The sequence below is a fragment of the Leptomonas pyrrhocoris genome (assembly GCF_001293395.1).
Source record: "Leptomonas pyrrhocoris isolate H10 chromosome Unknown, whole genome shotgun sequence".
NCBI lineage: Eukaryota > Euglenozoa > Kinetoplastea > Trypanosomatida > Trypanosomatidae > Leptomonas > Leptomonas pyrrhocoris.
Window position 1 is genome coordinate 875,705 of NW_015438359.1, and position 25,528 is coordinate 901,232.

The window sequence follows — 25,528 nt, forward strand, 5'->3', positions numbered from 1 at the left end:
TGGTGCGTGTGTGTGTGTGTGTGTGGAGAGAGGGAAGGAGAGAGGTGGGAAGCGGAGCAATAAGCTTCCCATCTCCGTGGTTTCTCCTCAGCAACGGACGATGCTGTGTTAAGTATCTTTTCTCTCTTTCCTTCTCGTCTTCTTCTACACCCCAAGTGCTATCCGATGTGATTCGTTTTCCTCTTTTCTTTTCTCTATAATACCGTAGCATTTTTTTCATGCCTGTTGGGGTGTCTCTCTTCACTGTTTTGTTCTTGCGATTGCGACGGCGCTGACAATCACAGATATTCCGTCTCCGAAAAAAAGAAAAGCATGAAAAACTCTCTCTGTATTGACACATTGCCATTGTATATGAGCGCCTGGTGATGTCGCAAAAGCTTATGATCGAGCTGGCTAGCCAGAAGCAGACAGACGGAAAAATCTGATGTTCCCTTTACTCGTACAGCACAGATTGCAGATCGTTGAAGAGAGGGAAAAGGGCAATCGCACCAACAAAAAGGGGGTCGTTGATGTGGAGCAACCTTTTGTTTTTCTGGCTCGATACGTCGCTGCTTATCTTTCGATGCCTTTCTTTTCTCGAGGTCTTCAGCAGGACAGGAAAAAACTAGAACCTGCCAGCTCCCACAGAAGTGTGCAGAGTACGGACGTAGCTTTCACGTTCTTCAACTTCCGTTGTCTTTTTCTTTCAGTACTTTCCCTTTTCTCTCATCTGTCATCTCGCTCCCTCTTTCTTTAACTCCCTTTTTTTCCTACCGCAACAAGTGCACATCATTTTTTTTTGTTTTGGAGCAATTCCCTGTGCGTTTCGCAGTGCCTCCTCTTTCGCTGGCAGCTTCCTTCTTTTCTTTTTGTTTTTTACTGTTGCATTAGTGGGGGTTTCACTGCCTGAACCACCGTCTTCACCGTTTTCTCTCTTTTTTTTTTTTTAAACTGCTCGGCGTTAAAGCATACAAGACCTTTTCGCTCTCTCATACCTGAATCTGAAGTCCATCTTCTCTTTTATCATCACCGCCCACGGAGCTGTTGGCGCCTTCATCTTTCTCTTCTGTTGTGTGTACTCGTGCGTTTGCTGTGTATCCGTGTTGGTTTTTCTTACTACAACTACACCTCTCCGAGTACAAGACCGAGACGTTCACGGGGAGGTGCGACGCGTATACCCCCTTCTCTTTTCCAGTTTTTTCCCCCTTTTGATTTGCTTTCTTCTTCACACACACACACACACACTCACACACCAAAATAAAACATTATTATTATTATTATTATTATCTTCGTTTACAGATCTGATTTATCTTTGATTTTCCCCTCTGGTGTGGTTTAGCTGCGTCTTCGTACGACTCAGCACGTCGCCATTTCTTTATCATCTCGTATTTTCTTATCTTCTTCTTTTGGCTTTGCGTGCATCTTCTGCGCCAAAGAAAGAATAGTATCACTCATCCATCACCGGCGACTCAGCACGCGACCGCTTTCAATATCAACATATATTAGCCAATTTTCCATCTTCTTTTCTTTGGTGTTACAAGTATATAAATATATATATTCGAATTCGTTTTTTTCTATGAAATATAAGAAAAAGAAATAGATAATCTCCAAGAGCTCCACTCTCCGCTGCTGCTTTGCTGCGAATCGGCTCTTTGATAGACTGCAGCAACGGATTAGGCACTTTTGAGTTCTCCGCTATCCCGTCAGGCAGACACACTATTAGTATTAGTTCATAAACTTCTCGACCACTCCCGCACGTTCACGGTAAAAGAAAAAAAAAACAGAAAAACGGAAGCCGGGAATGATGCGTGCTGTGGTGCTGAAGGGCTTCGGCGGGGTCGATATGATGTCCGTCGCCGAGGTTCCCATGGCCGCCGTCAAGCGGAGCACCGACGTGCTGATTAAAGTAATGGCCGCTGGCGTGAATCGTGCCGATCTCTCGCAACGCCGCGGCCACTACCCCCCTCCCCCGGGGGCCACCGATGTCATGGGTCTTGAAGTGGCGGGTGTGGTGGCGCAGGTTGGGTCTGGGGTAGACAGTAGCATCAAGGAGGGCGACAACGTGATGGCCTTGCTGCCGGGCGGCGGATACGCCGAGTACGCAGTGGCACAAATGGGCTGTGTGATGCCGATGCCGCAAGGGTACTCCTTCACGGACGCCGCCGCCGTGCCGGAGACGTTCATTACGGCGTGGCAGATCTTAAACCGTCACGGCAAGGTAAAGCCGCGGCAGCGGGTGCTGATTCACGCCGGGGCGAGCGGGATTGGCAGCGCGTGTGCGCAGATCACGGAAAAGTATTTTAAGGCCACCGCCATCACCACGTCCTCCGAGGCGAAGCTAGACGTGTGTAAAGGGTATGCGAGTGTGACCTTGAGCCGCACGAAGGACGAAGCCGGGTGGGCCTTCGCCCCGAAGGTGAAGAAGCTCTTCGGCGAGGAGAGCATCCACGTGATTGTCGACCCGGTGTTTGGTGGGACCTATTTGAGTGAAAACTCGCAGCTGCTGGCGCCGAACGGGCACCTGGTCGTGGTCGCCTTCATGGGCGGATCGCTCGTGCAGATGAACGCGCTGCCTTTCTTCCGCGAGAACGCGCAAATCACGTTTACAAAGCTGCGCTGCCGTAGTGATCAGTACAAGACAACGCTGGTGGAGTCGTTTGAGCAGGAGATTGTGCCGTACTTGAACGCGCGTGTTATTTCGCCGGTCATCAACCGCACGTTCACACTCGAGGAGGTCGGGGCTGCCCACACGTACATTGAGGAGAACCGCGGTTACGGTAAGGTGGTGCTGGTGCTGGCCGATGCCCCTCAGCGTCCGATTCTGTAACTGGAGGAAGTCGTCGAAGGAGGAGGAGGATGAGGAGGAGGAGGGACAGGGGGGAGGGGGGAGAAATAGAACGCGGTCCGATCGTACTCTTCTCTCCTCCTTTCATACACGACGCGTGTGTGTTGTTGGTGGTGGAGACCGTCTCTCCAGTTGATGAGACGTGTGCGCTCACGGCAAATAAGTTCTCTCTCTTCCTCTCCCTTTGTTTCTTTTCCTATTAAAAAAAAAGCCTCCAGCTGTTGTTTTCTTCTTTCTTCTTTCGCTGTGTTCAGCATTTGCATCATCGCACGAGTACCGTTTCCTTTCCTTCTCTCTCTGATTTCTCTCATCGCCTCACCTTCACAGTACGTCTTTTTTTCTTATGCATCCATGTATTTTCTCCACAGGCCAAGAATGAAAAATAGAAACGGAGAGAAGAATTCGGCAGGTGCGTCCTCTTGTGGTTTGTCTTGAGAAGAGGACACCAATCCTATCCAAAGTGGCCGTTCTCTCTCTCGCGGTGGGAGAGGCGCTCTCCCTCGCTTGTCGGTGGGAATACGGCGGAAGAGGAAGATGCCAGCCTCGCTTACAACGTGTCTCCCATTCACTCCTCGCCAGGCGAAGAGCGCGGCGCACCTTCCTTTTCACACGTTCACCTCTCGTAGGATTATTGCGAAATACGATCGTTTCAGGCACCACCTCTGCTGACAAACTCCTTAAAAAAAGAATGTGGAAGGTGTTTGCTATGCTATCCCAACAAAGGCACCTGTACGTAATGCCCGCTGCGCTGTCGCACTCCGTTGACGACGTAAGATCCAGTAAATATAAGCGCCGCGACGTCAAGATGAACTTTGCTTCTTCTCTTTCCTCAGCTTTCCTCTCTTGCTGTCTTTTTTTTTTTTTAATGTCTGCGTAGCGCACGACGGCCAGTCTGGGACTTTCCACTTACAGAGACCCAGTTCGTCTGGCTACGGTGGGTCGAACGTAAACGGCATATATACGTCTTTGGGATTTTTGTGTAGGCGCTGTTGGAACGCAGATCGATCCAAACTCGAAACAGAAACAGAACCAAACACTGATGTCGTCCAGACTACGACTGATGCGGCACACCGCCGCGCCGCGCACGTGCACACGGCAAAACGAAGCGTCGTCCCACAGCACCGCTCTGCTTTCTTTTACTATTTTATCGGTCGTGGAGTTGCTGCGGATGGCAATAGGTGCCGCTTCCTCGTGTGCGCCATCCAGCACTCGAAATTCCAGCGGTGCAACAACTCTCGTGTCTTCCGCTCTATTCCAAAGACCCCCGCGCTACTGCGCGATCGATCGGCTGCAACGCCGCGGTAGCGGCCACACCTGCCTGACACAGCGACACATGGACGGTAAAGCCAGCATCCCGGCAGGTCTCGGCAGCGGCGGCTCCCTCAGAGGACTCCTCCACACCACGCCCATTCGTCTCGAGCGGAATGTGGTGCGCAATACGCTGGCGGACACCCCTTCCGGCTACATTCAGGACCCACGCGTGGCCCCCAAGTTGATGCGGCGCTACGACAGTGTCAGCCGCGTCGGCGCTGCCGCGATCGAGGCGATGGAGCGGGAAAAACAGCTGCTAGAGCAGGAGGAGCTGGCGTACCGCGGCTTCACCACCCTGCGCATTCAAGAGCTGAAGCGGGTGGTGCTAGCACCAGGGAGCACGCCAGCGGACCTCGAAGGCGCGGTGGAGGGCCTCAAAGCGGACCTCGTCGAGCTCTTGAGCGTCGTGGATCAGGAGGTGGAGAAGCCAATTAGCCAGGAGCATATTTTGTTGCTCAAGTGGCAGCAGCGACAGCAGCGGCTGCACGACCGCGATCTCGCCTTCCACGTCGCACCGGTAACAAATCCAGGCTACCGGGTGGTGCAGCAGGCGGACGGCACGGAGGTGCTGGAGAGACCCGGGCGGGACACCCCGCAGACCGACCTGCCCGCAACGGACGACGCGTACCTGTCACAGCCGGTGGAGACGGAGGAGCTGCCGGCCTCCGCGCTCGTGCCGGAGCGAGTGGTGGTGACCATCGCAGACGTAAACCACGTGCGATATTTAATCGGGTTGGCGCTGCGGCGCCTCTCGCGCTTCGAGGAGGCGGAGAAGATGCTGTACAGCGTGTTAGCCGATGACGTGACGAACGTGGATGCCGTTGAGTCGCTGCTGGAGATGGACCTCGGGGTGGAGGGCTGGGAGCCGCGGCTTCGTGTGCTGCTGGACTTTTTGGTGGCGGAGTTCGACACGGCAGTTCGAGAAGGACGGCTGCAGCGGTCCACTGTGGGTGGGGTTGACAACTCGGTGACGAGCCAAGAACGCGATCAAGACACGGAAAGTGAAGCGACTGCATCCGCATCATCAGCAGCGGCACCTTCGATACGGGATGCAGAAGGCGTGCACGAGGCCGCCACAACGGCCACCGCCACCACAACTAGCACCTTGCCGACCCCTGCAAACGCCATCACGGCGTCCCGCACCGCGGCCCCGTATGCAACCGTACCCCAGGCCGCCCCAATTGAGGTGGCCCTCTCTCTTTTGTCCGACATCATCGTCGAGGCGGCCGCGCAAAAGTATTCCACCGACGGCGAAGGCGCCACATCGCGCTTCTTTATCGAGTCCCTCGGCCCCATTATGCGAGCATTGGGTCGTGACTACGCGCCTGCCGTGTTGGCGGCTCTTTTCCAGGCGGTGGATGAGCAGCACTTTATGGCGCGCTTCGACTCCGACGATGTGTCGCCAGCGGCGCGCGCCTTCACTCTCGGCATCGTCATTGCCTTCTTGAAGGCGCTGACGGCCCGTCGCGTTCACGAAATGATGCCGAACCCGGTGCAGTTCGAGTTCTTCACCGCGTCGAAGCTGCACGCAGCGCTGCGCCGAGCCGGCCGCCTGCACGAGAGCTATCACATTTGTGACAAGATGATGAAGCTGTACCGGGACAACTCTGCAGTTTACAGAGCCCGTCTGCGCAGACGCAGCACCGCCGCTCTGCCACGGACGGCATCCGCTTTTCTTGAGGAGTTGGCGCAGCCGCAGCCGCAGCATCGCGCCTTGTTTGACACGGCACCGGTACCGGAGGAAGTTGGCGACAGCGGCGAGGAAGAGGCGTCCCCGTCTCCCGCCTCCGCAGGCCCGTCCACCACGTCACCGTCACCGTTGACGGGCAGCGGCCAGCTCGGCACCGTGGAGGAAGACAACGTTGCTGCTGGTGCTGCTTCGACGTGCGACACGGCCGCCGAAGAGGTGTCGGAGGACACGGAGGAGCCGCCCGATGTGCTGGATGATCAAGACGGCGACTACCGTGAGGCTTTTTTCCAGTACGTGAATGACCGTGCACGCGACTCGCCCTCGCTGGGGCGCCGTCTCTGCCTGGAGGCGATGCGAGAGTTTCCGAACTGCGCCGCACCGTGGGAGACGCTGGCGCTGCTGCTGCACAAGGAGAATCCCGAGCGCAACCTACACGACGCCATCGTCGCGGCCCGCCACGGCCTGCTGCTGGAGCCGCTCAACTTAAGCGTGATTGTCACGCTGGCCAATTTTTACAAGGCGGCGGGCCGCTACGAACTGCACGAGCGCATGCTGGACCGCTATCGCCTGCTCGCGTACATGGCCGAGGAGGGGGCGAGTGTGGCGGATATGCAGGCGACGGCGGCCGAGGTGGAGGCGTTAGACCGGGTGACGCCGGAGGCGCAAGACTTGGTGGCGGAGACCGGGCGAGAGATGTCGGAGTACATGTTCCGCCTGGAGCAAGCCACGACCTACTCGATGCCGATCGACAAGGAAACACGCCACTTCCGGAAGGAGCCGGTGCGCTTCTTCTCGCAGCAGCCGGATATGCGACCGCCGGAGGTTCGTGCGCACGAGTCGGATCCGGAAGACAAGCTTTCGATGGACACGGCACGGCGCCCCCTCACGTGAGGGAGAGGAACGAACAACGAAGCAGGTTGCGCGGTCGCATTGTATTGCCTGCGTGGTTTGCGCAGGAGAGAGAGGCTTCACACACCTTCCATTACCGTTTTGTTTTGGGTTTTTAGTCTTTTCGTTCCTCCATCTTTTTTGGGGGTATTCGGTGAGTGTATATCGTACTGCGCACATCCAAGCGCACCGCGTGACAAAGAGGGAAAGTTGCTTCTATTAAAGTGAAGCGCACGTTCATGGAGGGGAAAGGGCTGACCTCGGCCGTGCCCTTTCTCCCCCTCCACGTCTACAGCGAAGCATTCGCCACGAAACCGATACACGAAGCGATAGGCTTTCCGTTCTAGAAGCCCACAATAAGGTATTTTTGCTAGTGTACTTTTATGTGATGCTGATGGAAGTCTTCTGTCGAGGAAGGGGAGAAGAACATATATATATCCGTACCTCGACGATGGGCGTTGAAGCGCCGGTAGTACAACCCTTCGAGTTTCTTGGTCACTATTTGCTGCTTAATGTGTCCCGTCGGTCTCCCTCCTGTCTGACGCAGCGCCGCCGCTTTTTTCGCCTTTTCCACCGAGAGAGAAGGGGAGAGATAGAGAATGGGGGATATGCGGATTCATCCACCCCCTAACAAACAACGACAACAAGCAAACAAAAACGGTGACTGCACCCATGCGTAATATCGAATTAAATCGAGGAAAGAAAGACACACCGCCCGTCGTACCTCTTCACATCAACAATTATATCCCGGTTCACTGCAGACCCTTGCAGGAACGAACTCGCACCAGCTCCGCGCTACGGAGAGAGAGAGCTGTCTTCACTAGATTCTTAGATACACCTTAGTTTCTTTTTCCGTGTCCTTGTTACAGCATTTTGTTTTTCTTTCGTGCGAGTAATTATTTCTAGATTGGAGTTCTGCGCCTTTTCTTTCTTTCTTGGCCCTATAGAATTGTTCTACTTTCAGCGGTGCGGCGCCCATGCGTCGTGTAATACGTGAGCCGCAGGAGCTGCAGGAGGAGGAGGAGTCACCTGCGGAGGCACCCTATACAACGCCGCGTACATCGCAGACGGTGCAGCGGCGGCCACTCGGCGATGCCGAACACGTTGATCGTGTGCCAGCACCACAGCGTCCCTCGCTCTCCGCCACACGGACAACCCGTCTTTCCACGGGCGAAGGCAACTTCAACGATGTAGCCGCGGTAGCGGCGGCACCACGTCGAGTGTCTGGCCCTCCGTCTTTCTGTACAGCGACGAGCCTCTATCGCAGCCACCTTCCCACCAATAGCTGCCACGGCATCCACAACGCCGATTACGTAGAGGGTGCTCCGGCTTCGACGCCAACGCATCTCGCGTCGTCGTCGCCTACCGGAGGAAAAGACTTGACAACGCCGCCACGACGACCATCCCGCATCGTGCCATCGCCCACAGCGTATCACATCCTGGAAAACACATCGCAGACGCCGGCGAGCAAGGTATATCCCACGCCGCCGTGGTGGCAACGATGCGCAGAGGGCGTTGGAGAGGCGGAGGAAAGACCAGAGGTGCGTCACGGAAACGTAGTCGGTCCGGCGGCGCCGCATCAGAGAAGTGACGCCCCTTTGCTACGCGTAACACACCACCGCAACAGCTGTCGGGATGAGAACCCACACATGAACACCGATCGAGACGATGACTATGAAGACGAGAATGATGCGCGCAGACTTTCCACGGCGCCCCCACCACCACCACCGCCCCGGTCACGTACTCGCAGTGTCACTTCCCACCGCTTATCTCGCACTGTCTCTCCGTCGTCCGCACAGTCGGCCGCAGACGACGACTCCCCTCTCCGCTTTGTCGATCCAGCGGCGTACGGCCCACCCCAACACACATCACACTTGCCGAAGTGCACTGCTCAAAACGGTGCGGGCGAGCTGCAAAGCGCGGAGGCCCGACAACGACATCAACCAGCACCGTCGCCTGGGACGTCTCGGCTGCATCGACAGTCATCGCAGCAGGACGCAGAGGCGACGTTTTTCTTTCACAGGGACGCAAGCACAGCCTCCACCTCCTCCGCTGCGATGAGCACGGCGACATCGGCAGCCGCGACATCATCCGCAGCACCAACGCAGACGCAGCGGCTGCGCATCTTCAGAGAGAGCGCGGCGCACCCGTCTGGGTTTCCAGTGCCACTGCGCGGAGCAGGTACGGCGGCTCCTCGCACCCTGTACAACGGCCTAGCTCTTCTCCCCGCCACCGTTGCGGATCGTCAGGCGGCCACCCGCGCCGCGACGAGCGGGCACGCCGCAGTCCTATACGGCACCGGTAATCATCCGTCCACCTACGACGTTCAAAAATACCGCCACGCGGTCGCAGCGGTGACCGGTGTTGACCCCGCCCGTCTGCGCGCCGGCGTGTTAAGCCAGTGCTACATGCGTGTGCATAGTGGGTGGACGGAGGTGGCAGACGAGGGCGGCGGTGAGGCGGGGACGCGGCTGCAGCACACCACGACCCGACTGCGGTTGGGCCTACGCGGCGGTGGGGCACCGCAGAGGGCGGAGCTGCAGGATCCAATCTCAGGGCTGCAGCGGAAACCGAATGAGGTGTCCGCCGCCTACCTGACGAAGTCAATACAGGAAGAGAAGCGTGTTGTGGGGCGTGTGAACGACAAAAGCGGTGATAATCGAAGCGCATCGACGAGCAGCTCCGTGGCATACGTTGATGATGGCGGCGACCATCCTCACCACTGTCCTCCTCCGCGCCCTCGTGCGGAGACGGCACCAGGAGAAGGTCTGAACAAGCTCGCGTTGGAGAGGCGCACCCGGGCCAACGCGCGACCTTCACTCCTACGCCCGACGCACGCCGCGACCGGTATGCTTCTCACGCCGGACGAGAAACGGTTGTACTGGGCGGAGCACGCACCGCTGCATCACGCTGCCGTGCGCGGCCTGAACGCGCTGCTGCAGGGCGTTGGGGAGGCGGAGTCGGCTTACGACGCCGCGTCGGTCAGCACAGGCGAGCAAAACACGTTTACGGGAGCCGCGTCAGCGTGTGGCAAAGGTGGGCGGCACACGTACGTGGCGGCCGGCCGCGATGCCCGTCCATTTCACAAGGATCGATACTTTATACCACCAGAACTCGATCCTCCACATCACAGTTCCACGACCGCGATAAAACGTGTTGCCAACTACAGTGATGCACAAAGCTTGATGCATGCCTCTTCACGGCCACAGCAGCGTATGGAGGAGAGAACAAGCCGTCCGCTCCCCCACGCGGATGTGGATCGCGCTCGAGCGCAGCTGCTAGACGCGCTGCGGCAACGGCGGGGCCGGGAGAGCACGCTCATGACCTCCTCCATCCTTCCTGCGTCGTACCGTCGCCATTCGCGTTCTCCCGTGCGTGGCGTGCGAGACGAAGAAGAATGTGCGGACGTCGTTGCGACGACGGAGCACGAAAACGATGTCTACTACGGTGCTGCCACGCGGAGAGACGGGGTCGAAAGTTCTTTTGATGTGGCAGACGACCCTGTTGGTGAGAGGACGATGGGCTTGGTGGACTCCTACGCGGTACACGACGCATCTGGTTCTTCGTTGATGGCGGAGGGAACCGTTTTATCGGAGGCGCGAAAGGGTCGCCGTAATGGTGTGTGGAGCGCACCGAGCCGTACGGGCGATGACCGGCACATCCCAAAGAGAGAGGCGTCTGCGTGCCCTGCGGCTGGTGTCCCTTCTCGCCCGATAGCTGCGGGAGACGCGTCACGCCCATCGCCGCCGCACCACACCGCCGCCTTCCTTTTCCCACCCATGATGACCCCGCTGCTGCACGAAGTCGACGAGTGCTTGCGCTTTCACGGGTTACCTGTGGTGGGGGACATGTGGCAGTGGAACGTGACGGAACAGATGGCGCTGCTGCGCTCCGCCGGGTTCAGTGCTGAGGAGTGCCAAACGATTGCGTGGGAGCTTGAGCGCATGATTCGAGCCACGTCGACGACGTGCCCGGTGGCGGTGTAGCGTGATGAATACGTTGTGTGTATCTGTGTGTGGTACGCTTTGAGCGGGAAACGCATGACCCGTTCTTCTTGCGATGCCGGTTTTTTTGTTTTTAGAGGTTGCCGCAGTGAAGTTTCACCCGCCATCTCATAGTCACGAAGATGGGGCGCTTTGGAAAAGAAAGGCGGTATGTTTATATATATATATGTAAACCACTTCGATCGTGTAGTCCAATGTACATGTTTTCATTTTCTTGTGCATGACGGTAGTCGACCCATTCATCTGCGATATCTGCTGATGGAGTGCGGGGGGAGGAAGCCCGCAGCGCAGTGATTTTTCTCTTTGCTTTCGTTGTCACGCCTCACCCCCAAAGGCAGCTCTTCTGCTCATCGGGCCCTACGCGCTGTTTTTTTGTTTTTACGGCTTTCTTCTCTACCCCCGTCTTAAGTTCTTTTTCTTTGGTTGTTGTGCGTCATTGCGAGTCACGTAGACACGGACATATATACACACGAACAAGCACGCACAAACACACAGAAGTACGCACAGACACGCAATCAGCTCCTATGTCTTTTTCACAAGTACAACACTGCGCCCGCGCTACGGCGACGGGCCTCGCGACGCTCCTCGTTGTCCTGTTGCTTCTCGTTCTTGCAGGTCTGCCGGCACAGGGCACAACCGCTGACGTCACCGGTTCGGCGTGGCTGAGCGGACCGGCTGAGATTTGGGCCGCTGCGATGGGAGGGTCCGACACCAGCGAGAACGCAAAGCTGCTCAGGGGGGCCATCAAGATGGATTTTACTGCCGCCATCACGGCCCTCGATGCGGGTGCCGATGTGACGGTGAGCACGCTGACGCCCAACACGGCACCCCTTTCAGGTCCTGTTTACGGCGCGCAGGCGACCTACACCGTCACCTCCACCTCGCTCACCGTACCGCAGATCGACGAGTGCCTGCGCGGGGCCACAATGACAACCCTCAACTCTTTCTTCGATGCGGGGGCTGCGTCTTTGCACCTCACGATTACGGTGCTGAACGCGTACGCGCCGGCAGACATGACGCACATTGGAGACACCTATTTACCTTTAACGGGGGCGTCCTTCATGTGGCAAATGACCTTCGACATCTTGACGGCTGCTGGGCCGGCTGCCTTGGCGAGCTTTATCCTCCCGATTATGCAAGATCTGCAGAACACCGTCGACTCGACTGAGAAACTATACCTCATGGTCGTGCCGGCGGATGTCACGAAGCACATTGTCAACGCCTCCTCCCTGTACGCGGCCTACTCCATCTGGTCCTACCCCTCCAACCCAGACCCGGCCTCGGCGGCCACGTTGGAGGCGAAGGCCATGACAACGCCGCTGGCGCACTTCAGCGCCTTCGTCAGGGGTCTGAAGACGACCTTCCCCGCCCTCGACGAATACGCTGACCTCATCCCAGACCCTGTCAAGACGTGGACGCCGCTCCTCCCGGACCCGAACGGCGGCAGTAGCAGCGGCGACGACGACGTGGTGGTCACGGGCTACGTCACAGGCAACTATCTGCTCACCTTTGCCGGCGAGGTGGTAGTGTGGGATCGATCCTGGACAACGCAACGCGCGGCGGTGGAGGCGACGATTGTGGCGGCGGCGGAGGCGAGGCTCCTGCGGCGTCAGTATCGCACGACGGCCACGGTGGTGTCCGCCGATACAGTGCAGAGCAGCAAGAAGTCTGTCAGCGGTCTGCAGGTGGTTTGCCACGTTACACACGGCTACCCCGCCGACGCGACGCATATCTGGGGGCCGAATGACATCGCCTCGATGCTGCTGCAGGGTAACTACTCGGCCACCCAGATGATCTACACAGCTGCAGCTCTCAGCACGGCGGGCACGCCGACCGCCCTCGTCCCACGGCTCTCCGTCGTGGCCCTCGGGGACACCACCGTTGCTGCTGGTGCTCTGGCCTCGACGGAGATCGAGTACGACTACACCGTGAAGATTCTTCCTGTCGAGATCGGACTGATTGTGATGGCGGCCGCTGTCTTTGGGTTGGCGATGATCGCCTTCTTCATTGCGTGTGGGTGCTTCTGCTGTTGTCGCCACTGCATCAGCACGAACAAACACGGCAACAGCACCCGCGCCAGGGGCAAAGCGGAACGCACGCCGCAGCTGCAGGCGGATTTGGAACGCGATCAGCGCCGCAGGAAGAACTTGGATGCTGACTTCGCCAGCGACGAAGACCCATATCACGTCCACAAGAAGCACCGGAAAGGTACGCGATCCCCTAACCCGCTGTGTTCCCATGATGAGCACAGAGCCCTTGGCCCCCGAGAAGAGGATGAGCAGGAAACGCAGCAGCTGCGAACAACGTCGCTAACGTTCAGCAACTCGGATAACTCGGATCCGGTGAAGAAGGTGCCACCTCTGCCGATTGCCGCGACGGAAGGCGTGCCGATGGACCTCACGGAGACGCCTGTCACCCCCGGCGAGGATCATCCCCACAGGCACTACTACGACGCCACGCCCGATGAACAGGCAGCGGATGCGGTGGTGGACGCCGCTGTCGTCTCCGCACCCCCGCAGGAGGAGGAAAAGCACGGTGGCGGTCGCCCGCAGAGCTCGCGACACATGAGGCATCGCGGCAAGCGAGCTGCGGCTGCGGAGCCACCACGGCAGAGCACGCCTCCCCGACCTGAGGCCGGCAACAACTACACGCAGCAGTACATGGCACTTGTGGACCCCACGCTCTTCTTCAGTACCGACGCCCCCGACCCGTGCGCCGCCGGACAGGAGGAGGCGACGGAGAAGCAAACACGGCTGAGCCAGAACAGCTTGCTGGAGGCGAAGAACGCCGCGGCGTTACCCCCGGCAGCGTACCCGCAACTTGACGAACACCACCTCCAATACCAGCAACAGCGCTACCACCACCGCTACTCGGCGTCACCGCCGCCGGCATACCCGTCTGCGGAGCTGTACGCTGGTGCCCCTGTCCCGACTACGACGACCTCGCTCTCCAGCTTCATGCCGATGCTAAATATCCGGAAAAAGAACTGAAAGAGTTCACTTTCGTGATTTGTATGTTTTCTTCTCCTGCTGTTTTACATACTTTTGTTTGCTCTTATTTTGGTGTAAGAAGGGTTGTGTACCAGTGAACCGTGATGTAGAATACATGTGCCGCCTCACCCACCTCGTCATCACGCGTGTGAGAAAGGAAGGAAGGGAGAAGAGGAAATGCGAACTGTGTGGGAGATAGGATGACTACATCTTCTTGTTTTCTCTTCCTTGTCGTTGTGGCTCGGATGGGCATGAAAGCCTCTCCCCCCCCCCGCCCCTGTTTTCATTCGTACGTGTACCATGATAACTCATTTGCGTCAGCAAAAAAAAAAATCTTTCCGCCGGCATTTTTTCTGCTGCTGATTTTTGTTTCTGGCTGTTGTCAATAGGCTGGTTGGTTCGTTGTTGTGTGCGAGTCGCAGTTGCTCTCTAATGCTCTTTTTTTTTCTTTCTCTCTTCTTTTTTCTGTGCTTGCTTGGTGGCTGGTGCTCCGCAGTCGCCGGCGTATTTTAGTTGCTCTTGCTGCTGTAGCTTTGCTGTGAACTGAGGTGATCTTATCTTGGGTTTTTTTCTCGTTTTTCTCATGTGGACGTAAAAGTTTTCTGTTTACGTATTTCTTTTGTGAAAGGCCCTTCTTCAGACACGTCAGCTCACGCCCTTCGGTTTTCTACGCCTTGGGGGTAAATTCAAGGCCCTGTTCATAAGTAGCTACCTTGTGTTTATAGCAAAGATTCTGTTAGTTTTACTCCCCCATGTTGCTTGATTATGTTGTTGTTAGCTGGGCGATGAAGTGCCGACCAGCGCCCCTAGTTGTCATTACCGCTGGTAGTATTATTTTCGATGGAATCACGTCTCATTTTATGTTAACCCTTTTTTCTTTTGTGTTTTTGCGGGCCTCGATATCTTGCTGGAGAAGCCGTTTTTTGCTCGTGACGTGCGCTCGAAGAGCAAAACAACAAAACAACAAAAGCGAGCGAGGGCATAACGGAATGTGCGTTTCTGCACTCTCCCTTCCCCTCTTTTCAATAGTAACGAGAAAAGAAGGAAAGGAAACATTCTTAACGCTTCTTATTGCGGTTAACTTCTCAGCTTGGTTTCTTCTTTTCCCCATTGCACTCTTGACGCGGATGCCGAGCTGTGCAAGGATTTTTTGTTCTTTGCTTTGTTTCGTCGTTGACGTGTCGATCGGTGCGCGCATCACTTGATGGAAAAATATGGCACCTCATCTTTCTCTCTCTATACGTGTATATACTGTGCGCCATAAGGGCTATGTATACCAGGGAAAGGTGCGTGTAGAGTGAGGAAGTCGTGTGCTTCGTCCTACTATCGTCAAAGGTGTTTCTTTTCGTATCGCGTACACTCCGCTGTTTTGGTTTTTTTTTCCTCTTCTTAAATGTGCTAGCTGGGATTATCTTAAGGAGAACAGCAGAAGTAGATCGATAAGGTGTGTTAACACGTCTTCATCATTTTTTTGTTTTCGATGTGTTTCCTTTCCCCATTCTTTCTCGTTTTTCCTTTTTGAAGATTTCCACGGCATCGAAATCCAATGTTACAGAAGGCTTTTATTTTTAATATACGTCATCATTCACACATTTACCTCATGTTGTCCTCTTCGCCTTTAAAAACGAAAAAAAAAGAAACACCAAAGAGGAATGTGGAACACCACAATGTCTCGTTACTTATGTATGCACTCTGCCTGTTTCCCGGCGTCGACAGTCGGTTTTTTAGTCCTCTTCAAATCCCAGCTGTTCTGATGTCTTTTTAGTATATATTTCTATTGTAGGACAAGCTCAAGCCCATCAAGTGTGCAATTTACCTTGTTCTTCAAAGAGAAACAAAACATAAAGCACATCATTTAAGTCCTGCACGTTGACTCAACGTTTACGTCTTGTTTTTCGCTACCGTTCATCAATTTCCCTCGATATCTCTTCGGTTATGTATGTGTGTGTGTGTGTATGTGTTCGAAGCACCCTGTTCCTTGTCGAATCCTTTTTTCCAGTTTTCTTTGTTGGGTTTCTTTCTGTATATATGTATACGCGTTCAAGAGCGTTTTTTTAATGGTTGATCATATGTATTGTGTTTTTGAACCCCTGCGATCCTGGTTGTGGTTAGTCTGAAATTACTTCTGTTATTATATATATATGTTTTAAACACACACAGCTGGTCTTTTTTTTCTCCTCTTTTCTCCTCCACCTTTTCTTCCTTTTCTAAAGTAACCCGGCGATGGGCACGGCGTCGTCATGGAGAACAGTGCCGAATCCAACAAGGAAAAGAGGAAGAAGCACGGCCTTATTCATCGTCGAGACACCTTCACCGAGACACACACATCTTTCTTTTCTTTTTCTTTCCCTATAACTTATGTATTACAAGATAGGGAGAGAGGATGTGCACTCTCGAAGCAGCAGCTCAAACGGAGAACTAAGAGAACTTCCATTAATACAATTTTTTTTTCGGTTTTTTGCTTCTTAAGGGCTCCTAGAAAAGAAGAAAAACAGAGAAGAAACCGACAGTGCTTTCCGCCTGTTTTCTCATCAAATATATATGTATGAACTCCTGACGCTAAGGGTAGAACTAAAGCTGTTTTATGAATACCTATGTGTCTCTTTTCTATTTAGGTTACAGGCTTGTTCGTTTTGCTTCCTTTTGGTTTAAATTGTATGTGTGTGTGTCTGCCGTCGCCAAACAGCATCCTAACCCCCCCCCAAAAAAAAAAAACACACTCCTTTGGCATAATAAAGCCTCCCTCTTCCCGGGAGCTGCCCTGCCTCTATGCTGGTAACCGTTGAACAGGAAAAGCAAGAAGAAACGCTGATACGATTCAAGCGCTTTATCGGCTGCGCACGTGTTAAAAGAAAAAGACCCGTACCGTCACAGATGATGTCAGAGCGAAAGAGAACAGTCCTCCTCTTCGCTTCCACAGCTGCTTCCTCGCCGGAACGTCTCTGACGGTGTGTTTCCACCCCTCCTTCCTCTTTTTTTTTGTAAGGAGAGATCCTCGCTTGCCGGCTTCTGTGCTCCTGCCAGTCAAGATAGAAAAAGTAATGACAACAACGGGCGCTGGGATGTTGTGCGGCACGCACTGCAGCACGAGAACGAAGAAGAAAAAAAGATCATGAGTGCCACTTCGCGATCCGTGCAATCAGTCCGTCCGTCTCTTCTCTTTTCATCTCTTGTTCTCGTCCCCCCTCCCCCCTTGGGGTTCTCGTTCCTTGTCGATTCTCCGCTGCGTGTGCGTCGGTCTCCACGTTGAACGCCATTTGAAAGCTGCAATTGTGTATACATTCTTTTCTACACCACTGTCGCCTCTACGCTGCGCAGACGACCTTGATATTGATTCGTGCACAGTAACAAGAAAAAGAAGTATAAGCCCCCTTTTTTCCCATTTGCTCCCTCTTCCTTTTTTCTCTCTCCACCTACCCGCCGTCTGCTGAGACAAACGAATTTAAATCGAGACATCAATAATAGCAACACCCACGCAGTCATGCCCTCCACAGCAGAGCACGTGGCAGAGATTCACGCCTTTCTTGATGAGTGGCACAAGGCAGCAGCCAAGGGCGACTTTGACTTCTACTTTGGTAGCATGACAGAGGACGCGCACTGGCTGGGTACCGATGCGGCAGAAAACTGGAGCAAGTCTGAGTTTGCCGCCATCGCCAAGCCGCGCTTTGACAGCAAGCAGGCGTGGGACTTCACGGCGGTGGAGCGCAATGTCTACGTGCAGGCGAACGGTACGTTTGCGTGGTTTGATGAGGTGCTGGATACCTGGATGAAAGCCTGCCGCGGCAGCGGTGTGTTGGAGAAGGTGGAGGGGCAGTGGAAGGTGCATCACTACGTGCTATCCATGACGGTGCCGAACGGAGAAGGCAAGGAGGAGTTGAAACGGGAAATACTGCCGTTTAAGGGCAAGTACGAAGATAGCATGCTTGCCGAGATGCGTAAGAAGCCGAAGCACAACTGATCTAATCTTCAGTTCTGTTATTGATGCCGTGTTATCGTCCGTGCGGGCCTTTTCGCATGTGTGGGGGTAGGCGTCCTCGTCTTTCTTTTCCTTTCCCATCAGGTGGCGACGCAACCGCGACGGAGGGGAGGGGGGGGGGGGAGAACTCGATGCCTGGAGAGCGGGAAAGCCCGCACCATTTTCTGTCGCTTTCATTTCGCGCCTGCATGCGTGAGCTCCAGTAAACTGCAACACTACCGAAACAAAAATAATACTAATAATAATAGTAAGAGAAGCGCCAGACCCCGGCATGTTTCGTGAGGCGAAGGTATTCGGCAATCGTAGATGGTCGAGTGATACTCTATTTCACGGAGTGCGAAAGCGACCATCTCCATCTGCTGGTGGCTCTTTTTTTCTTCACTCGCACCGCACGACGCGAACAGAACTGTGACGTTAACGGATATGAGATGTTTTTTTTTGTTTTCCCGTTAAACGATCTTCCCTGCTTTTCCTCCTGTACAATCTTTGCAATGCTTCACGCTTCCGCCCACATCGCCAACGTAGCTCTCGTTGCTAAATCTTAAGGTCTCTTGCGTTGCACGTAGCCCGAAGCCAACCCCACCTTCCAAAGCTTTCGCAGCCTTTCGTTGAAGTCACAGCGTTACACAAGTCACCTTCTTCCGTCAAACAACCGGCGTTTCACTCACAATTCACGCCTCGTAAAGCCGATTATTTTTGATTCCCAAAGTGTTTTCTTAGCCTCGCCACCCCCTCTCTTCCTTTTTCAAACATAAACATCAGAACACTCACAGAGGTCAGGTCGTGCCTTTTCCGTTCTCGTCACCATGGTGTCCTTCGCAACACGTGCGGCGTCGCTGCTGCTGACGCTGGCCATGGCCCTCTGCTGCATCCCCACTGGCTATGCCGCGCCGGAGGTATCGACGTACAACATGATCGCCGGCGTGAGCGGGTCCTCCTACTTCTGGTCTGTGGTGAGCGATATGATTCAGCAGCAGCAGATGCTACAGTCGATGTTCAAGGCGGCGCTCCAAGACGACCTGCAGACTGCGGCGGGCACGGACGTGACGGTGACGTACAAGGACATACTTGTCAACGCGTCTGCGATGTACGTCAAGTACACGGCTGCGGTGGCGGGGCCTTCGCCGACGCAGGCGGAGGTAGAGGCGCGCGTGGCCGCGGACGCGACGTTTCCGAAGCTGACGGAAATCCTCACTCAGGTGAAGGAGCAGGTGTCTGAAATCGCCGACCTAGTCCCGACGAACCTGTCGGTGACGTTCCCGCTGCCGGTGGACCCCAACGCGGACTCGTCGTCGTCTGGCTACGAGGTCGTGGACAGCGTGCAGTACGATGTGCTGGTGCTGTTCTCCGGCCCGCCGCCTGCGTGGACGACGGCGCTGGAGGCCAACCGCCACAGGGTGTCGGCCGACGTTGCCGCGGCCGTGCAGGCGCTGATGGACTCGAGCAAGCTGCGGAACGACGTGGAGGTGCGCGGCATGCATGTGCTGGCCGAGGACGCGAGCACGAAGTCGATGGGCAGCGGTGCTGGCGGCCTCCTCGTGCGTCTGAACGTTGTGTCCTCTGCGACGACGGCGATGACGAGCCGCCACCTGTCGACGACGGAGTACGCGAGTGTGTTGCTGCTCCTGGACACGACAACGCTGTCGGCGACGTTCAGGGCGTTGTCGGGCTCGACTGCGACTGTTGTGGTGGAGGAGACGACAAGCGTCGCTGCCACGGGCGTGAGCGACGAGTGCGATGCCTCCTGCAAGGGCATGATTGTGATGACGGCGGTGGTGGTGGCTCTCGTGGCGATTGTTGTCGTTCTCACTCTCATTGCCATCTGCTGCCCATGCTGCTGCGTGCGCTCGCCTCGTGAGGACTACGTGGTTAACGGGAAGCAGAAGTACGCAGTTCAGACAAGCGCGGCGGAAGCCATCAATGTCTACGGCGATGAAAATATCGCAGAGTCGCACGCGCCGACGACGGTCGCGCCTGTTCGCACGAGCAGCAACGAGCCCACTATAGAGTGAGCAGTAAAAGTAAGAGTACGTATATGTGTTTGTCTTTGCTTGATTTTTCTTCTCTTCTGGGAAGCTCTTGTCAGCGTCGTTTCCTAAAACCCGACGCGTACACCTTTCTCCTTTTCTCTTTCCTTGATCACGCGAGATGTATATGAACAACCCTGTGCACACCTCATCGGTCAACACTTAATTCGACCCATGAGGTGAGAAGCTATGTAGCGGAGCGCGTGAAGGACGCCGTTTGCGTGAGTCTAAATGTTTTGCGATGACAGACTCGAGAGGAAATACCCGGGTCTTCCTCAGTTTTTTTTTTCTCTTTTGGCTACCTCAATTGCATCATCTTCTGTTTTTGCCTCCCCTCTTTTTCTGAAAAGAAATTCTTTTATGTATATATATGTGTTTTTTTTTTTAAGAATGAAAGATGCAACAGGGCTGTCTTATGTGCCGTTTTCGTTTCTCTCTTTCCTCTTCTTTCCTCTTGCATGTTTGGGCTCCTCGGGGTTTGCTCTATTAATGTTGGTCTCTCGGTTGCGGGGAGCACAACAAAAAAAGGGAGTCGGCGTGCGTGTCTTGCTTTAGCATTTCCTCTTGCTGCTACTCTTTCTATGATGTCATTTTTTCCTTTTTCTGGCAAAATGCTCGTTCGTGTGCCGTGGAGAGAAGTTTTAGCATTCACCACACGCACTTCATTTCCTTTCCTTTAAACCTGTTTTCGTTGTTTCTCTTGTTCACGGAAAAGCAGTCACAAAACTCGACTGTCATGCAAAGGAAGGAAAAACACAAATGCTTTATCACTCTTCAGGGGTTTTTTTTTCTACCTCTCGCTTCTTCACCTTTTTTTTTCCGCTCTCCCTAAATGCTTTGTGTGCTCGAAGAGCCCTATAAACTGACTCTTTCGTGCGCCCTTTCGTCTCACCCGCAGCGCCGTGGCTGTCCCCGCCTCTTCTTCTGTCGCCGACTTGCCCGGAGATGCTGCGCACCGAAGTCTTTTCGAAACGGCTGTGTGCATCTTTTTACGAACTTTTTCTTTTTATTTTGAGCGTAATACGGATGATGAAGCGCACTTTTCGCCGCACTCTTAACACGTACAGCAACGACAAAAAATGAAAAGATTAGGAGGAAGACGTCTCTACTCGTGAAGGGAAAGGATTGAATACGAGTATTTGGAATAACGTCACCACAACAGACGGGCGCTGCAGCTGAAAGAAAAGAAAAGAGCCAAAGCAGTGGACTGGAAGGGAGCAACTCGTGACGTCTGCCGTTGGGTGCCACCGCTGGCGTGAGATGTACGTAGTGCATTCACAGGTGCTATGCTCCGATAATATATATATTTCTTTGTTCTAGCCTCGAAAACCATTGAATAATGAGAATCAAAAACAAAATAAACCATTTGCTTTCGCCTACATAGTATTTCATTCATGTTGTTGCTTAATTCCTTTTTTTTTTCAGCACCACTTAGTGGATGAACTGATCACAGCAGAAAACTCTTGAGGGAAAATAATATTCTCGAGGCGCGAGCTTTATGTGGGCCCCAACGTGCGTTTGAAACTGCTGTTGCCGATCGACGTTACGAGCTCAATGTTTGCATCAGTGCTTATCTCTTCCGGTGGTATCAACGCGGAAAGAGGAACTAGAAGAAGAAGAAAAGGCACATGAATGGACAGTTATCTGTCTTTCTTAAGTCGGCGTAACGCTCCTTACTCCTACTCTTGGTATATGGACACAACTGCGCTGCTGGATTGAGTACACACACATACACACATATATATGTATTTACCTCCCCTCTGTCTCCTGTTTCCGTCCTGGCTGCGGCGCTTTACTACCTTCTCTGGTGCGTGCTCACGCATAGGCTACAAGAAAACGCAAAGCAGCGTGTTTCTCTCCTCTCGCTCGGCCCCCCCCCCCCCTACCCCACCACCCCGGCCTGCGCCTCTCGCCGGCTATTCTTTGCACCACACTAACAAAAAAACAAAAACAAAAATAGAAGCAATACCCATAACGGCATCTCCAGCCGCAGTCGAACGCTCTTCATTTTTCTTCATAAGAAGAAAAAGCAAATAGAAGAAGACTCGGCTCTTTTGATGAGGACTGCTTTAATCTTTTCCACCAACGAAACACAAAGACTCCCCCTTCAGACGACGAACCCTTTTCCGTTCTCGTCACCATGGTGTCCTTCGCAACACGTGCGGCGTCGCTGCTGCTGACGCTGGCCATGGCCCTCTGCTGCATCCCCACTGGCTATGCCGCGCCGGAGGTATCGACGTACAACATGATCGCCGGCGTGAGCGGGTCCTCCTACTTCTGGTCTGTGGTGAGCGATATGATTCAGCAGCAGCAGATGCTACAGTCGATGTTCAAGGCGGCGCTCCAAGACGACCTGCAGACTGCGGCGGGCACGGACGTGACGGTGACGTACAAGGACATACTTGTCAACGCGTCTGCGATGTACGTCAAGTACACGGCTGCGGTGGCGGGGCCTTCGCCGACGCAGGCGGAGGTAGAGGCGCGCGTGGCCGCGGACGCGACGTTTCCGAAGCTGACGGAAATCCTCACTCAGGTGAAGGAGCAGGTGTCTGAAATCGCCGACCTAGTCCCGACGAACCTGTCGGTGACGTTCCCGCTGCCGGTGGACCCCAACGCGGACTCGTCGTCGTCTGGCTACGAGGTCGTGGACAGCGTGCAGTACGATGTGCTGGTGCTGTTCTCCGGCCCGCCGCCTGCGTGGACGACGGCGCTGGAGGCCAACCGCCACAGGGTGTCGGCCGACGTTGCCGCGGCCGTGCAGGCGCTGATGGACTCGAGCAAGCTGCGGAACGACGTGGAGGTGCGCGGCATGCATGTGCTGGCCGAGGACGCGAGCACGAAGTCGATGGGCAGCGGTGCTGGCGGCCTCCTCGTGCGTCTGAACGTTGTGTCCTCTGCGACGACGGCGATGACGAGCCGCCACCTGTCGACGACGGAGTACGCGAGTGTGTTGCTGCTCCTGGACACGACAACGCTGTCGGCGACGTTCAGGGCGTTGTCGGGCTCGACTGCGACTGTTGTGGTGGAGGAGACGACAAGCGTCGCTGCCACGGGCGTGAGCGACGAGTGCGATGCCTCCTGCAAGGGCATGATTGTGATGACGGCGGTGGTGGTGGCTCTCGTGGCGATTGTTGTCGTTCTCACTCTCATTGCCATCTGCTGCCCATGCTGCTGCGTGCGCTCGCCTCGTGAGGACTACGTGGTTAACGGGAAGCTGAATTATGCGTTGTAGACGGCAAACGTAGTGGTGGACAAGAGCATCTACGGCTATCGGGATACAGACGAGTCTCTTTTGCCGCCGACGATGGCGCATGCGCGCTGCGGGAGAGGTGAGTAGACGGTCTAATGAAGGTTGACGTCTCTCTACCCTCTTTCCTTCGGCCACTTCTACACGAGACATAGATGATGCTGGCTAGTATCATTGTGTGCCTTCCACGTCGTGTGCGTGTTTAAGGTGGACAAACCGAATGCACCGTTATGGTTTAGGGACGCTACTCGTTGCTTTTTATGGTTCTCTTTTTCTCCTTTTTTGTATTTTGCAGCATGTATATTACACAACAACACAGCAAGAATGTGTCGTGCGGTGGACGTGGGATACGTTAACGAAGGCGACTTTCACAAGCAAAGCAACGGGGAAAACCTGCAGAAGCAAGAACAGGATGCAGCTACAGAGGTAGAGTGTGAGCTATTACCCTTGAAACACAACAACGAGAGAGTTGCGAGGAGTAAATGTGGTAGTAGAAAAAAAAAAAGCAGTAGAAAGCAAGAGAAACGTATTACTCCGCAGTGCGTGTGTGTGTGCTCGCCTTCCATTTCCTTGGGAGGAGGGGCGGTCATCACTTTTGTCAGCGGGAATGCGGTGTGGTCCGTGTGAAAAAGAATAAAGGCAGCTGTCAGGAAACGAAACAGAAGAAAATACGTGCGCTGCCACAACCGTTTTGTTCAGCTGGAAAGACGAAAAAAAAACACAATGAAGGCACCGAATACGACGTGGAACCAACGAACTACGGGTTACTTATTTTTCGTGTGCGTGTGTACTTTACGTAGAAATCGTATTTCTTCGATACTGTTTTTATCATTATTTATTAAAAAAAGGGTTCTGTTTTTCATCTGCCTCTTCTTCACTCCCAGTTCTACTTGTGAAGGACTAAAAGCTGCATGGCCATGGGGCTCGCCCATTTGTTTGTTTTATGTATATCGTGTGCTCGTGCACTACGAAAGAATGAAAAGAGAGCTGGCTTTTGTTTCTCGAGGAGAGAGAGAGAGGGAAGTCAACAACCTGAACTGGGGTATTTATAGATCCATTTCTACGTACACGTACGCGCGTTCAAGTCCGTATTCAACCTCGTATCCGACAGCTGGAGAAGCAGAGAAAAAAACTGGGGCTACGGGTCTCTTCCTTAATCTTGTCTCTCATTTTTTTTCCAACCAGATTCGACTTCGGGTTTTACTTGGCACAGTAGATTTTTGTGAAGCCGTAAAATGAGAAAGTGGCTGCCAATGCAATACATATTTTAAAACAAGATGAAAAAGAAAAGAGAGAAAAGGAAATGCATGAATTCTGCTCGTAAAACAGTCGGACTGCGACTAAAAAAAAAAGGGAGTGTCGTCACCGTCTACGTGGCAGCTTGCGGGATGCTCCTGTGGACTCATCTCTATAACGCGCGCTCCATGAGTGTTTCCTTTTCTTAACCTTTTTTTATATCAATTCGTACCGTCTTATGTGCTTTCTTTCATTTCTTTCTTCTTCTTTTTTTCTTTCTTCTCCATGACGTCTCATTGCACATGAAATGTGTTCGTTCCTCGTGGCGTGCGCATGTAATCTCTGCGTTTGCGATTCGAATCATCATCAACTACTACCATTTCATCGTTACCGACGTTCCCCTTTCCCTCTATTTCTTTCACGATGCACTTTGCGCTACAATTCTCCCCCCAAAAGAGTCATACAGTAATTCGGCGCTGTCCGCGCTTTCGATTGTACGCGTTTCATCTTTCCGGACACAGCTTCTGCATTGGCAGCTGCGTATACCACTGTGTTGCTTATACATAAAAAATATTATTCTGTGTGCTTCTTGGCACAGAGAGTTTCAACCCCCCTTTTTTTTTGCCCTGTTGAAAGCGGGACAGATAGAAGGAACCTGCGCGAACACGTGTTTCTGCCGTACGCCCAAGGTTTCGTTCTCCTCAGTGCTGTTTTATCGTTCTTGTCAGCTTATGCTCTCTGATTGCTCCACCTATCGTTGAAGAAAAACGCGAAAAAGAAAGAAAAAGGAAAGAAAAGAAAAAGCATCTCCAAAAACTCTTCTGGGCCAAAAGGCGTTGTCTCGTTGAGTACCTCCCTCCTTTTCTCCTCACCGGATCGAAAGAGATAATATAGGGCCTGGATAGGTTTACGCGTTGTTTTTTTTCTTTCTCTTTGTTTTTGCCGCAGCTTTTTGGTTTCTCGTCGCGCCTGCCGGTGGCCTTCGGTGGTTCTTCGTCGGTGTTTCTTTTTCTTCCCTATTTCGTGGCGTCGAGTGAAATTGCACCGTGAAAACAAAATCAAGTTGATATATATATATTCTATAAAATTTCAGCGGTGTTTTGCTTCCTTGATTTTTTAAAAAATATCTTACCTTCGTTTTTTTTTGTTCTCTCTCTCCTTCAATTCGAGAGTCGTTGGTTAGGAATTGCCGTTCTCTTTTTCTACTGTTCTGCGTTGTCCCGCCCTTTCATCCGAGTTGTCCTCCAGGCGGCTACACTTTTTTGCGCCTGTGGTGGCCTTCACAGAAGTACTGGAAGAACCTTCCCTGTCTCTTCCTCCCTCCCCCCCCNCCCC

At 53.9% G+C, this 25,528-nt stretch overlaps 8 protein-coding genes across 12 annotated transcripts in view; all 8 read left to right on the forward strand.

Moving 5' to 3' along the window:
• Nucleotides 1–760: 760 nt before the first annotated feature.
• On the forward strand, nt 761–2,806 carry ABB37_02105 (putative mitochondrial quinone oxidoreductase-like protein; the record flags this gene model as incomplete). Its single annotated transcript, XM_015798915.1, has 1 exon — nt 761–2,806. The coding sequence occupies exon 1, from the start codon at nt 1,781–1,783 to the stop codon at nt 2,804–2,806; it is 1,026 nt and encodes a 341-aa protein (XP_015662393.1). The 5' UTR covers nt 761–1,780.
• An 849-nt stretch (nt 2,807–3,655) lies between these two features.
• Nucleotides 3,656–6,716, forward strand: ABB37_02106 (hypothetical protein; the record flags this gene model as incomplete). The annotated part of the gene is made up of 1 exon (XM_015798916.1): nt 3,656–6,716. Exon 1 carries the CDS (start codon nt 3,993–3,995, stop codon nt 6,714–6,716), a length of 2,724 nt encoding a protein of 907 aa, XP_015662394.1. The 5' UTR covers nt 3,656–3,992.
• Nucleotides 6,717–7,258: 542 nt separating this feature from the next.
• On the forward strand, nt 7,259–10,699 carry ABB37_02107 (hypothetical protein; the record flags this gene model as incomplete). Its single annotated transcript, XM_015798917.1, has 1 exon — nt 7,259–10,699. The coding sequence occupies exon 1, from the start codon at nt 7,691–7,693 to the stop codon at nt 10,697–10,699; it is 3,009 nt and encodes a 1,002-aa protein (XP_015662395.1). The 5' UTR covers nt 7,259–7,690.
• A 425-nt stretch (nt 10,700–11,124) lies between these two features.
• ABB37_02108 (hypothetical protein) lies at nt 11,125–13,707 on the forward strand (the record flags this gene model as incomplete). 3 transcript variants are annotated; one of them, XM_015798918.1, is made up of 1 exon in its annotated part: nt 11,125–13,707. In XM_015798918.1, the coding sequence occupies exon 1, from the start codon at nt 11,242–11,244 to the stop codon at nt 13,705–13,707; it is 2,466 nt and encodes an 821-aa protein (XP_015662396.1). In that variant the 5' UTR covers nt 11,125–11,241. The 3 variants fall into 3 exon arrangements, with proteins under 3 accessions (XP_015662396.1, XP_015662397.1, XP_015662398.1); XM_015798919.1 differs by having other exon boundaries at nt 11,159–13,707; XM_015798920.1 differs by having other exon boundaries at nt 11,167–13,707.
• A 3,262-nt stretch (nt 13,708–16,969) lies between these two features.
• On the forward strand, nt 16,970–17,665 carry ABB37_02109 (hypothetical protein; the record flags this gene model as incomplete). Its single annotated transcript, XM_015798921.1, has 1 exon — nt 16,970–17,665. The coding sequence occupies exon 1, from the start codon at nt 17,189–17,191 to the stop codon at nt 17,663–17,665; it is 477 nt and encodes a 158-aa protein (XP_015662399.1). The 5' UTR covers nt 16,970–17,188.
• Nucleotides 17,666–18,206: 541 nt separating this feature from the next.
• On the forward strand, nt 18,207–19,695 carry ABB37_02110 (hypothetical protein; the record flags this gene model as incomplete). 3 transcript variants are annotated; one of them, XM_015798922.1, is made up of 1 exon in its annotated part: nt 18,207–19,695. In XM_015798922.1, exon 1 carries the CDS (start codon nt 18,490–18,492, stop codon nt 19,693–19,695), a length of 1,206 nt encoding a protein of 401 aa, XP_015662400.1. In that variant the 5' UTR covers nt 18,207–18,489. The 3 variants fall into 3 exon arrangements, with proteins under 3 accessions (XP_015662400.1, XP_015662401.1, XP_015662402.1); XM_015798923.1 differs by having other exon boundaries at nt 18,228–19,695; XM_015798924.1 differs by having other exon boundaries at nt 18,255–19,695.
• Nucleotides 19,696–21,668: 1,973 nt separating this feature from the next.
• On the forward strand, nt 21,669–22,942 carry ABB37_02111 (hypothetical protein; the record flags this gene model as incomplete). The annotated part of the gene is made up of 1 exon (XM_015798925.1): nt 21,669–22,942. The coding sequence occupies exon 1, from the start codon at nt 21,851–21,853 to the stop codon at nt 22,940–22,942; it is 1,092 nt and encodes a 363-aa protein (XP_015662403.1). The 5' UTR covers nt 21,669–21,850.
• A 1,705-nt stretch (nt 22,943–24,647) lies between these two features.
• ABB37_02112 (Na/H antiporter-like protein) overlaps nt 24,648–25,528 on the forward strand; it is a gene marked incomplete at its 3' end in the record, with an annotated part of 6,385 nt that continues 5,504 nt past the window's right edge. The window contains exon 1 of the mRNA XM_015798926.1: nt 24,648–25,528. This exon is cut by the window's right edge and continues 5,504 nt beyond it.